The sequence below is a fragment of the Bufo bufo genome, chromosome 5 (assembly GCF_905171765.1).
Source record: "Bufo bufo chromosome 5, aBufBuf1.1, whole genome shotgun sequence".
Classification (NCBI taxonomy): domain Eukaryota; kingdom Metazoa; phylum Chordata; class Amphibia; order Anura; family Bufonidae; genus Bufo; species Bufo bufo.
The window spans coordinates 519,035,600-519,049,032 of record NC_053393.1 but is presented as its reverse complement, the minus strand read 5'-3'; the positions used below and the strand labels follow the sequence as shown (position 1 = coordinate 519,049,032).

At 45.2% G+C, this 13,433-nt stretch overlaps 1 protein-coding gene across 2 annotated transcripts in view; it reads right to left on the bottom strand.

The window, feature by feature from the left end:
* LOC121002886 (GTP-binding protein 10-like) overlaps positions 1 to 13,433 on the bottom strand; it is a 145,511-nt gene that overhangs the window by 112,042 nt on the left and 20,036 nt on the right. For both annotated transcript variants that reach the window (XR_005779345.1, XM_040434524.1), the window contains exon 6: positions 1,083 to 1,181. Coding sequence is in view for 1 of the 2 variants with exons in the window: in XM_040434524.1 (XP_040290458.1) it covers positions 1,083 to 1,181 (99 nt within the window). In the remaining variant the exon portion in view is untranslated. The remainder of the gene's footprint in view (positions 1 to 1,082; positions 1,182 to 13,433) is intronic.

Genomic DNA, 13,433 nt, shown 5'->3' with positions numbered 1-13,433 from the left:
CCAGCAACCCCCTGATCATCTCTTTTAAGAGGTGACAGTGCTCCAACCTTTTCCTAGGCCACTGACATTACGTCTATCGGTCCCGTGGCCTAGGTGCAGCTCAGTCCCATTCAAGTGAATAGGACCGTGGTGCAATACCAAGCACAGCCACTATACAATATGCAGCGCTGTTCTTGGTAAGCTATGAGGAGGCTGATCGGCAGGGGTGCCGGGAGTCAGACCTTCACTGATCAGATATTGATGAGCTCTCCTGAGGATAGGACATCAATATCAAAATCCAAGACAACCCCTTTAATATGCTCTCCTATCTAAGTAAAGCATATTATAGTTATAGGCTCACAGTACTAGTTACCAAAAATGCTGTGCCGCGGAATGAGTACGCCAAAAACATAGGGGGGATTTATCAAGGCCTCTATTCCAGTTTTGCGGCAAAGCCTGTTTTGTGCAAAACTTTGCAAATGTTCTCCCTTTTTAAGTTGCGATCGCCACATTTCTAAAAATATGGGTGGGACATTTGTGTGGGACCTAAGTGGCCCGACAGATTTAAGAGAACCTAGAACGATCTTTTTTAGGTCCTAGCTGGCGTAGACTTCAGCTTCTGGCGCATGGACCTTCTGCAATGTCCCAAATTTTTAAGAGGCGTACAGCTCTTAATAACTTTGCCACCGGACGTTATACTAAGACCAGTGAACGATATGCCAGGGGTAGTGGATTTCCCCCTATGTTAAAGACCCTAATATATTCATGAGGGGATAATTCCCCCCACCCCTCTCTGTGTATGTGCATAGACAGCCGCCTATGGGGGAAAGTCGGGAAGAGACAGGGGGAGCGCTCCGCTCATGAATACATTGAACACGTAAAATATGTGTTTGGTGTAAACCTTAAAACATTTCTTTTGCACCATTTTGGATACCAGTAGTTTAGAGCTCCAGCTGTTTCCTTACATAGAAGGGATTGTCCCCCTGTCATTTATATTATAATAAATATATAAACCGGTATAAACTACACTTCATTCATGAAAAAGACTAATTTCTGGATCATTCTGAATTAATACATCACTTATCAAAATGCAAACGCTTTACCATCCATTGGCAGCCGGGTAGATTGTGGGTTGTAAAAATTGGCTACTGAACTGCAAATCTGTATTCTGACTTGAGAACTTGGCACCCGCATCAGACATCCTGGAGAAAAAAGTAAAAATTAAAACCTGCAGTTCAACTTACTATGAATAATAGAATATGCTTGTTTAACCCTTTCATAGACAGAAATGTGCGTGCTGCATTGGCTGAAGTGGCCAAGGAAATGTTGCCGTGCATGGTGGAAGCGGATGTGGATCCCCTGCGCCAGTGAACAGATTTGGCTTGGGCCTACTCCTAAGGACGTTGTCTAAGGAGCTCCTCCTGGTCTTCACCCTTTAACCTCCTTAGCGGTAATCCAGAGTGTGGCTCGGGGTTAACTTACACTGCAAGCAGCGGTAGCCCCGAGCCACACTCGGGATCACCATGGGTTAATTTGAACGGGGCGCATTTCCGGAGTGCGGCACGAACTTCCGGCCGCAGCTCCGGAAGTTTGTACCGATTCGGGTACAAAATTCCTGCCCCAAACATACCGCCAGGGAGGTTAACTCCTATACAGGGATCTGGACTCCACTGCAGAGGGACTACCAGGCTGCTACCTCTCAGAGTAGTCTATGTTCAGGGATTGAGAGACACCGATGCAAGGCACTGAAGGATCAGGTAAAACTACAGTCAGAAAACAAGCAGAGGTCAGGACAGGCGGTGTACGAGCAATCCAGTAAACAGTACTATGGTCAGGGTGGGCATCACAGGGGCAGTACAAGGAACAGGCAGAGGTCAATTCCGGTAAACAGTCAAGGATCAGAACACAGGTAAATTAACAGAAGTTTAGCGCACCTTTGCTGTCATCTAGAAGTTATCTTGGCACTTATTACTCCTGTGGGAGGGTGCCTTATATACCCCTGGGAAGGCTGGCATAGCCTGGGAGCAACTGAAGGTGCTCTGAGAGGAACGCATGTGTGCCCTAGGGATATAAGTAGAGGCTGCAGGCAGGACGTATAGGCTGCATGGGCCTAAGAAGAACCTGGACAGCTCCAGCGGCCATGTTGGGAAGGCACAGGAGGATGCTGACTGGCATGAAATGCTGGCGAGGATGCAGAAGGCTGGTGATGGCCATGCCTGCCCAGTGGCACAGACCACTAACATTACATCACGCATCAGATCATGGATGTTTTTTTTTTTTTTCACGTGACACATATTTAGAATTACACGGCTCCACAGGGATTACAAAGGTGTTTGCAAACACATAAATTTATTTTGCAATGCTTCTTTCCAACTCCCTTGGAAATGCGCGAGTCGAAATATCACAATACAAATTTTTTACAATATGGAATAACGAACTGTCATTTTTACACTGGCCGCATGCAAATTTAAGAAGCCATAGATTAGGCAAGAATTAGAGGCCGAAAACAGGAAGGGAACGCCCGCCAAAACCATATATCTGAAATCTTTTGCATCTAACTTTCTCAAATGAGTAGAAAATGACAACCAGAAAATCCACCAAACCTAAAAGGACAGAGTGACGAATATATGCGCAATATATCCAACACATCTGACCAAGTCTTTACAGAATGGGAAACATGGCCGCCTTGCATATCTCAAGCATGAAGGCGTTTGCTTATTTCTGTCCACCCAAATCCTTTTGCCAAACCTAACACTCTAGAGCAGGGATCAGCATCCTCCGGCACTCCAGATGCTGTGAAACTACAACTCCCAGCATGCATACTTGCTCTGCTCTTCTCAGAACTCTCATAGAAATGAACGGAGCATGCTGGGAATTGTAGTTTCACAACAGCTGGAGCGCCGAAGTTTGCTGACCTCCTACTCTATAGTGATAGGACCCCCTGACATGTCTGTTTTAGTAAATACTTTAATTCCCTGCAAAATAACAATTCTGGTGCATTTTACTAAGGCTACTTTCACACTGGCGGCAAGGAACTCCGGCGGGTGAACAGCCTGTCGGATCCGTGCTGCCGCTAGTGCACGCGTGCCCCGTGACTACCGCTCCGGTCCCATTGACTATAATGGGGGCGGGCCGGAGTTCCGGCAGCAGCACGGCAGGGCATGCCGAGAGGCGGCCGGAATAAAAGTACTACATGTAGTACTTTTATTCTGGTCGCCTCTCGGCATGCACTGCTGCCGGTACTCCCTGCCGCTAGTGTGATACTAGCCTTAGCACTCTGTGTTGTCCCTTTGTTATTCCTCCTGAAAATTTACAATGGGGTGTTACCATTCCCCTTGTCAAGGGGGGCATGCCCCCCAATCACTTTGAAATTGTCCAGTTGGTGCTAACAGTGAAAGCTGAAATATTCTATTGACCAAGGGGAATGGTTACCCTGAGTTGTCAGTTTTTTTATACAATTTTAGTGGGAATACAGAGGAATGGCATAAGACCCTTATGCCATTCCTCTGTAATTCCCCCTAAAAATGTATAAAAAAAACCTGACAACTCAGGGTAACAATTCCCCTTGGTCAATAGAATATTTCAGCTTTCACTGTTAGCACCAACCCCTTAACATGTCCACAAATTGCGGATCCGCAAAACACGGACACCGGCCATGTGCGGTTCGCATTTTGTGGACCGCACATGGCCGACACTATGATAGAAATGCCTATTCTTGTCCATGGCTGTGGACAAGAATAGGTCATGCTTTATTTGCGGGGGCCGCGGAACGGAAGTGCGGATCCGGACAGCACACGGTGTGCTGTCCGCATCTTTTACGGCCCCATTGAAATTAATGGGTCCGCACCCCTTGCGCAAAATTGCGGAACGAATGCAGACCCATTATGCAGACCTGTGAATGGACCCTAAAGCAGAATTGTGATTTCATGAGGAATACACGCCTTTACTAAAACTGACAGGGCAGAAGAGGTAAAAGCAATGCCACCAGGAAAATGTAGAAGGCTAATATAGATTATTTTTGTACTTTCTGGGATTTTTTAGTTATATGTTTTAATGTTCCTTGTAACAGAACACAATTCTGACCGGACAGACATGAATGGTGCAATAGGAACTGGGATCCCATCTGCATTTCCTCTGTGCAGGGTCTTGCTAGGACTGGCACTGTGCAAAGAAAATGAAAAAGGAACCTAAAAAAAATCCAAAATAATTTCTAGCAGGATGCTACCCTGACTGTAAGGCCCCTTGCAGACGAGCGTTCCTCCCGCAGCGAGTCCGCAACGCAGCTCCTGGCCTGACCTCCCAGCGCTGCCGGGGGTCACTGTGACGAAAGCACCTTCGTCACTGGGAGTTGGAGAGGCCTGCTTGCCAGCCTCTTGCCCTGTGACTATGGCCCCTGGGACACTATTTGGGCATATTGGATTTTAACCCGTTAGGGACTGGGCTCATTTTCACCTTAAGGACCAGGCCATTTTTTGCAAACCTGACCAGTGTCACTTTAAGTGGTGATAACTTTAAAATGCTTTGATTTATCCAGGCCATTCTGAGATAGTTTTTTCGTCACATATTGTACTTCATGACACTGGTAAAATGATGTAAAAAATAATAATTTTTATTTATAAAAAAATACCAAATTTACCAAAGATTTGTAAAAAATTGCTAATTTCCAAGTTTCAATTTCTCTACTTCTATAATACATAGTAATACCTCCAAAAATAGTTATTACTTTACATTCCCCATATGTCTACTTCATGTTTGGATCATTTTGGGAATTATATTTAATTTTTTGGGGATGTTACAAGGCTTAGAAGTTTAGAAGCAAATCTTGACATTTTTCAGAAATTTTCAAAAACCCAATTTTTAGGGACCAGTTCAGGTCTGAAGTCACTTTGCGAGGCTTACATAATAGAAACCACCCAGAAATGACCCCATTCTAGAAACTACACCCCTCAAGGTATTCAAAACTGATTTTACAAACTTTGTTAACCCTTTAGGTGTTCCACAAGAATTAATGGAAAATAGAGATACAATTTCAAAATTTCACTTTTTTGGCATATTTTCCATTTTAATAATTTTTTTCCAGTTACAAAGCAAGGGTTAACAGCCAAACCAAACTCAATATTTATGGCCCTGATTCTGTAGTTTACAGAAACACCCCATATGTGGTCGTAAACTGCTGTACGGGCACACGGCAGGGCGCAGAAGGAAAGGAATGCCATACGGTTTTTGGAAGACAAATTTTGCTGGACTGTTTTTTTTGACACCATGTCCCATTTGAAGCCCCCCTGATGCACCCCTAGAGTAGAAACTCCATAAAAGTGACCCCATCTAAGAAACTACACCCCTCAAGGTATTCAAAACTGATTTTACAAATGTCGTTAACCCTTTAGGTGTTCCACAAAAATTTATGGAAAATAGAGATACAATTTCAAAATGTCAGTTTTTGGGCAGATTTTCCATTTTAATATTTTTTTTACTTTTACAAAGCAAGGGTTAACAGCCAAACAAAACTAAATATTTATGGCCCTGATTCTGTAGTTTACAGAAACACCCCATATGTGGTCGTAAACTGCTGTACAGGCACACGGCATGGTGCAGAAGGAAAGGAATGCCATACGGTTTTTGGAAGGCAGGTTTTGCTGGACTGGTTTTTTTGACACCATGTCCCATTTGAAGCCCCCCTGATGCACCCCTAGAGTAGAAACTCCAAAAAAGTGGCCCCATTTTAGAAACTACGGGATAGGGTGGCAGTATTTTTGGTACTAGTTTAGGGTACATATGATTTTTGGTTGCTCTATATTACACTTTTTGTGAGGCAAGATAACAAGAAATAGCTGTTTTGGCACCGTTTTTATTTTTTGTTATTTACAACATTCATCTGACAAGTTAGATCATGTGATATATTTTTATAGACCAGGTTGTCACAGATGCGTCGATACCTAATATGTATACTTTTTTTTTATTTATGTAAGTTTCACACAATGATTTCTTTTTTGAAGCAAAAAAAAATCATGTTTTAGTGTCTCCATAGTCTGAGAGCCATATTTTTTTCAGTTTTTGGGCGATTACCTTGGGTAGGGTATGATTTTTGTGGGATGAGATGACGGTTAGATTGGCACTATTTTGGGGTGCGTGTGACTTTTTGATCGCTTGGTCACGTAATATTTTTATAGAGCCAGTCGATACGGACGCGGCGATACCTAATATGTATACTTTTTTTTATTTATGTAAGTTTTACACAATAACAGCTTTTTTAAAACAAAAAAAATTATGTTTTAGTGTCTCCATATTCTGAGCCATAGTTTTTTTTATTTTTTGGGCAATTGTCTCAAGTAGGGGCTAATTTTTTGCGGGATGAGGTGACGGTTAGATTGGTACTATTTTGGTGGGCAAACGCCTTTTTTATCGCTTGCTGTTGTACTTTTTGTGATGTAAAGTGACAAAAAAATTGTTTATTTAGCACAGTTTTTATTTTTTACGGTGTTCATCTGAGGGGTTAGGTCATGTGATATGTTTATATAGCCGGTCTATACGGACGCGGCGATACCTAATATGTATACTTTCCCCCCCCCCCCCTATTTTTTACCAATTTTTTACCAATTTTTTTTTAACTTTATTTGGGGAAAATGACGTTTTTGTTTATTTTTAATTAGGGAAAACTTAATTTTTTGAACTTTTTTTTTCACTTTATTTTTTGTCCCACTTTGGGACTTGAACTTTTGGGGGTCTAATCCTTTACAATGCATTCCAATACCTCTGTATTGGAATGCATTGGCTGTATGAGTAATACTGTGTGTATTACTCATACAGCTTCCGGCCTGTGAGATCCAGGGGGCTGGAATTTTTTTTAACTTTATTTGGCGAAAATGACGTTTTTGTTTATTTTTATTTGGGGAAAACTTTATTTTTTGAACTTTTTTTTTCACTTTATTTTTTGTCCCACTTTGGGACTTGAACTTTTGGGGGTCTAATCCTTTACAATGCATTCCAATACCTCTGTATTGGAATGCATTGGCTGTATGAGTAATACTGTGTGTATTACTCATACAGCTTCCGGCCTGTGAGATCCAGGGGGCTGGATCTCACAGGCTCTTCACAGGAAGGCAGCGCAGATGCCTAAGGAAGTGTCACGGCTGTATGTGAGCAACAAGAGCATACACAGTAAATAGAGCTACTGACCGGACCCAAACTAGGGAGGATAAAGGGTGACCCCTGTCAGACCCTCAAAGCTCTCCCTATGCTGCTAAGCACATGCCCGGATCCAAATGGTGGAACGAGGCATGCCCGCGTACCTAAGACTGATGACCACTGTAACCCCTACAATAGTGGAAGGGGCACGGCCGCCGGTGCCCTGCTCAGTATATGGACGGAACCGGGGTCGCCTCGGATCCAGTCAGAAAACAAACAGAAACACTACAATGTCTGCACACTTAACTGAAGGATCTGCAGCAGCAGTGAAGACAGATCCAAAGACAGCTGGCAATATCCGGAGTACTTGCTGCAGCAGAACACAGGTCCAGTGAAATGATAGCACACAAGTGAAGATACTCAAGCAAGAGATACAACTCAAATGAGAAATATAATCCGCACCCTACAAAGGAGGAGGGGTGATTTAAAGGCAGAGAAATCAAACACAGGAGGAACAGCTGGGAGGAAGGAAACAGAAAGTAAAGACCTCATCACAGGGGCGGAGAAACAGAGCAGAGAGAACTTCTCCAAGCTCTAGTAGTGACATCATCACAGGGGTGGAGAAACAGAGCTGTGAGAACGTCTCAAAGCTCTGGTAGTGACAGTACCCCCCCCCCTCTACGGGTGGACTCCGGACACCCAGGACCCACCTTCTCAGGATGAGCCCTATGAAATGCCCTGATGAGGCGAGTGGCTTTAATGTCCGACACCGGAACCCACATCCTCTCCTCAGGACCATAACCCTTCCAATGAACGAGGTACTGAAGAGAACCGCGGACAATGCGAGAGTCCACAATTCTGGAAACCTCAAACTCCAGATTGCCATCAACCAAAATCGGAGGAGGAGGCAAAGAGGAGGGTACCGTGGGCTGGACATATGGTTTTAAGAGAGATCTGTGAAATACATTATGTATCTTCCAAACCCGTGGAAGATCAAGACGGAAGGCAACAGGATTGACGACTGACAAGATTTTATAAGGCCCAATAAACTTGGGACCCAATTTCCAGGAGGGAACCTTCAGTTTAATATTTCTTGTAGACAACCACACCAGATCACCCACATTCAGGTCCGGACCAGGCACACGTCTCTTATCAGCCACACGCTTATACTTCTCACTCATCTTTCTAAGATTACTCTGAATCTTTTGCCAAATGGTAGACAAAGACGAGGAAAATCTCTCCTCCTCAGGTAAACCAGAAGGAGCCCCTCCTGAGAATGTCCCAAACTGCAGATGGAACCCATATGCACCAAAGAATGGTGACTTATCAGAAGATTCCTGACGACGGTTGTTCAGAGCAAACTCAGCAAGAGGGAGAAATGAACACCAATCCTCCTGGTTCTCTGCCACAAAACAGCGCAAATATGTCTCCAGATTCTGATTGAGGCGCTCAGTCTGACCATTCGACTGCGGGTGAAAAGCAGAAGAGAAGGACAGCCGAACCCCCAGGCGAGAACAGAAAGCCTTCCAGAATCTGGACACAAACTGCGTGCCTCTATCGGAAACAATATCAGAGGGAATGCCATGCAATTTAACAATATGGTCGACAAAAGCTTGCGCCAACGTTTTAGCATTGGGTAAACCAGGGAAAGGTACGAAATGAGCCATCTTGCTAAAACGGTCCACCACCACCAGGATCACCGACTTCCCTGAGGAACGAGGAAGATCCGTGATAAAGTCCATGGACAGGTGTGTCCAAGGACGGGAAGGTATGGGTAACGGGAGAAGGGAACCTGAAGGCCGTGAACGAGGGACCTTAGCGCGAGCGCACGTCTCACAAGCAGCCACAAAACCCTCCACCGACTTACGAAGAGCCGGCCACCAAAATCTCTGAGCAATGAGATCTACCGTGGCTCTACTCCCGGGGTGACCAGCAAGAACAGTATCATGATGCTCCTTGAAGAGTTTGTGACGTAGCTCAGGAGGCACAAACAACTTCCCAGAAGGACAACGGGCAGGTGCCTCAGTCTGGGCAGCCTGGACCTCGGCCTCCAAATCAGAATATAGAGCAGAAACAACTACCCCCTCCGCCAAAATGGGACCCGGGTCCTCAGAGTTTCCTCCTCCCGGAAAACAGCGAGAGAGAGCATCAGCCTTCACATTTTTGATCCCAGGGCGGAATGTAACGACAAAATTGAATCTGGAGAAGAACAGAGACCATCTGGCCTGTCTCGGATTCATATGCCTGGCCGACTCCAAGTATGCCAGATTCTTATGGTCGGTAAAAACGGTGATAGGGTGCCTGGCCCCCTCCAACCAATGGCGCCATTCCTCGAAAGCCAACTTGATGGCCAACAACTCCCTATCTCCCACATCATAGTTTTTCTCTGCCGGGGAGAGTTTTTTTTAGAGAAAAAGGCACAGGGTCGCCATTTGGCAGGAGAAGGGCCCTGGGACAAAACCGCACCCACACCCACCTCGGAAGCATCCACCTCAACAATAAAAGGTAAGGAAACATCGGGATGCCCAAGACGGGAGCAGACGCAAAACTCTCTTTAATCTTAGAAAAAGCTGCAAGCGCCTCCTCCGACCAAGAGGAAAAATCTGCCCCCTTTTTTGTCATGTCAGTGAGGGGTTTGACAACAGAGGAATAATTCAAAATGAACTTTCTCTAATAGTTCGCAAAACCCAGAAAGCGCATCAATGCCTTCTGATTCTCAGGAAGCTCCCACTCAAGTACAGCACGGAACTTCTCCGGATCCATGCGAAAACCAGAAGCAGAGAGGAGAAAACCCAGAAATTGAATCTCCGATACCATAAAAAGACATTTCTCCAGCTTGGCGTACAATTTATTTTCCCGCAGAATCCGCAGAACCTGAAAAAGATGATCCTGATGGGTCTGAACATCAGGGGAAAAAATCAAAATATCATCAAGATACACCAATACAAATTTCCCCATTAAATGGTAGAAAATACTGTTAACAAAATGCTGAAAGACGGCCGGAGCATTCATCAGGACGAAAGGCATAATGAGATTCTCGAAATGCCCGTTAGGGGTATTAAAGGCCGTTTTCCATTCATCCCCCTCTCTGACCCTGACCAGGTTGTACGCGCCTCTCAAATCCAATTTGGAAAAAACCTTGGCCCCAACAATTTGGTTGAAGAGGTCCGGGATCAGAGGAAGGGGATAGGGATCGCGAATCGTGATACGGTTCAGCTCCCTAAAATCTAGGCAAGGTCTCAGAGAGCCATCTTTTTTTTTAACAAAAAAAAACCCAGCGGCAACAGGTGATTTTGAGGGACGAATATGCCCCTTATCGAGACTCTCGGAGATATAGGTTCGCATTGCGATTCTTTCCGGTTGTGAGAGATTGTAGAGGCGAGCTTTTGGCAGTTTGGCGCCGGGAATGAGGTTAATGGGACAGTCAAACTCCCGGTGAGGAGGTAGCTCCTGAACACCGCTCTTGGAAAACACGTCCGAGAAATCAGAGAGAAATGATGGCACCGTTTTAGTAGACACCTCTGCAAAAGTCGCTGTGATACAATTCTCTCTACAAAAGTCACTCCACTCATTTATTAGCCTTCCTTGCCAATCAATAGTGGGGTTATGTCTAGTGAGCCAGGGTAACCCCAAAACTAGAGGAGAAGGCAATCCGTTAAGGACAAAACAAGATATATCCTCCACATGAGTGTCACCTACAGCTAACCGGATATTGTGAACAATGCCCTTCAGAGATCTCTGTGAGAGTGGAGCAGAGTCAATAGCAAAAACAGGTATATCCTTTTCTAATGTGCAAACCTGAAAACCATGCATGGCTACAAATTGAGTGTCAATAAGATTGACGGCCGCTCCACTATCGACAAAAATCTCACAAGAAATGACTTTGCTCTCTAGCGCCACCCTGGCAGACAGGAGAAAACGGGAACTGCAGGTCAGAGGAAAAGCATCAATTCCTACATCAACTTTGCCCAAAGTAGCAGATGAAGCAGCTGTTGATGATTTACCTTTTGAGGTTTTTCTCTTATTATAACTCTTAGTACAGTTCAAGAATCTCCTAGACGGACAAACATTTGACAAATGACCTATGCCCCCACAACAAAAACACACCATACTCTGAGGACTAAATCCTCTTTTATCAGGGGCAAGTCGACCTAGCTGCATGGGCTCCTCCTCAGAGGGGACCGAGACAGGATGAGGCCCCTGCACACTGAATGAGTCCGCACCACTGCACCTAGACTGACAATGGCTGGACAGAGAGGTCTCGTTTCTTTCTCTTAGACGCCTGTAAAGGCGTACCGCCAATGACATGGCAGACTCTAAGGACGTTGGTCTCTCATGGAAAGCAAACGCATCTTTCAATCTCTCTGAGAGACCATGACAGAACTGACTCCGGAGTGCAGCATCATTCTAACCTGAATCAGCTGCCCATCTCCGAAATTCACAACAATAAAGCTCCGCAGACAGTTTGTTCTGGCATAAAAAACGTAAGTTAGATTCGGCCAGAGCAACACGATCCGGGTCATCATATATCTGCCCCAGGGCCACAAAAAATCTTTCCACGGATCGAAGGGAGGGTTCCCCTGATGGCAGCGAAAAAACCCAAGTCTGAGCATTACCCCTGAGCAGGGAGATGACAATCCTCACCCTCTGCTCCTCATTACCAGAGGAATGGGGACACAAGCAAAAATGGAGTTTGCATGCCTCTCTGAAGCGAACAAAATTCTCACTGCCCCCGGAGAACGTTTCCAGAAGTGAGACCTTTGGCTCGCAACAGACTCCATGGGCCGGAGCATAGCCCAATGCATGAAGCTGAGTCATAGATTGACGGAGATCCGCTACCTCCAAAGAAAGACCCTGCATGCGGTCAACCAGGCCAGAAAGCGGATCCATGTCAAAAAGGACGGTTTTGGTGGATTATAATGTCACGGCTGTATGTGAGCAACAAGAGCATACACAGTAAATAGAGCTACTGACCGGACCCAAACTAGGGAGGATAAAGGGTGACCCCTGTCAGACCCTCAAAGCTCTCCCTATGCTGCTAAGCACATGCCCGGATCCAAATGGTGGAACGAGGCATGCCCGCGTACCTAAGACTGATGACCACTGTAACCCCTACAATAGTGGAAGGGGCACGGCCACAGGTGCCCTGCTCAGTATATGGACGGAACCGGGGTCACCTCGGATCCAGTCAGAAAACAAACAGAAACACTACAATGTCTGCACACTTAACTGAAGGAGCTGCAGCAGCAGTGAAGACAGATCCAAAGACAGCTGGCAATATCCGGAGTACTTGCTGCAGCAGAATACAGGTCCAGTGAAATGATAGCACACAAGTGAAGATACTCAAGCAAGAGATACAACTCAAATGAGAAATATAATCCGCACCCTACAAAGGAGGAGGGGTGATTTAAAGGCAGAGAAATCAAACACAGGAGGAACAGCTGGGAGGAAGGAAACAGAAAGTAAAGACCTCATCACAGGGGCGGAGAAACAGAGCAGAGAGAACTCCTCCAAGCTCTAGTAGTGACATCATCACAGGGGTGGAGAAACAGAGCTGTGAGAACATCTCAAAGCTCTGGTAGTGACAGGAAGGCATCGCGCTGCCTTCCATGCCATCGGGTCCCTCCTACAGCCCCATGGGGACCCGATGGCACCACCGCACCAGTTAAAAGCCGCAAACCGCAGGTCTGAATTGACCTGCGGTTTGCGGCGATCGCCGACACGGGGGGGTCACGGGACCCCCCTGCGCATTTAGTCGAGGTGCCTGCTCAATTATGTTTTAGTGTCTCCATATTCTGAGCCATAGTTTTTTTTATTTTTTGGGCGATTGTCTCAGGTAGGGGTTCATTTTTTGCAGGATGAGGTGACGGTTAGATTGGTACTATTTTGGTGGGCAAACGCCTTTTTGATCGCTTGTACTTTTTGTGATGTAAGGTGACAAAAAAATGGTTTATATAGCACAGTTTTTATTTTTTACGGTGTTCATCTGAGGGGTTAGGTTATGTGATATGTTTATAGAGCCGATCTATACGGACGCGGCGATACCTAATATGTATACTTTTTTTTTTCCCCCTATTTTTTACCTATTTTTTTTTTACTTTATTTGGGGAAAATGACGTTTTTGTTTATTTTTATTTGGGGAAAACTTTTTTTTTTCAACTTTTTTTTTCACTTTATTTTTTGTCCCACTTTGGGACTTGAACTTTTGGGGGTCTAATCCTTTACAATCCATTCCAATACCTCTGTATTGGAATGCATTGGCTGTATGAGTAATACTGTGTGTATTACTCATACAGCTTCCGGCCTGTGAGATCCAGGGGGCTGGATCT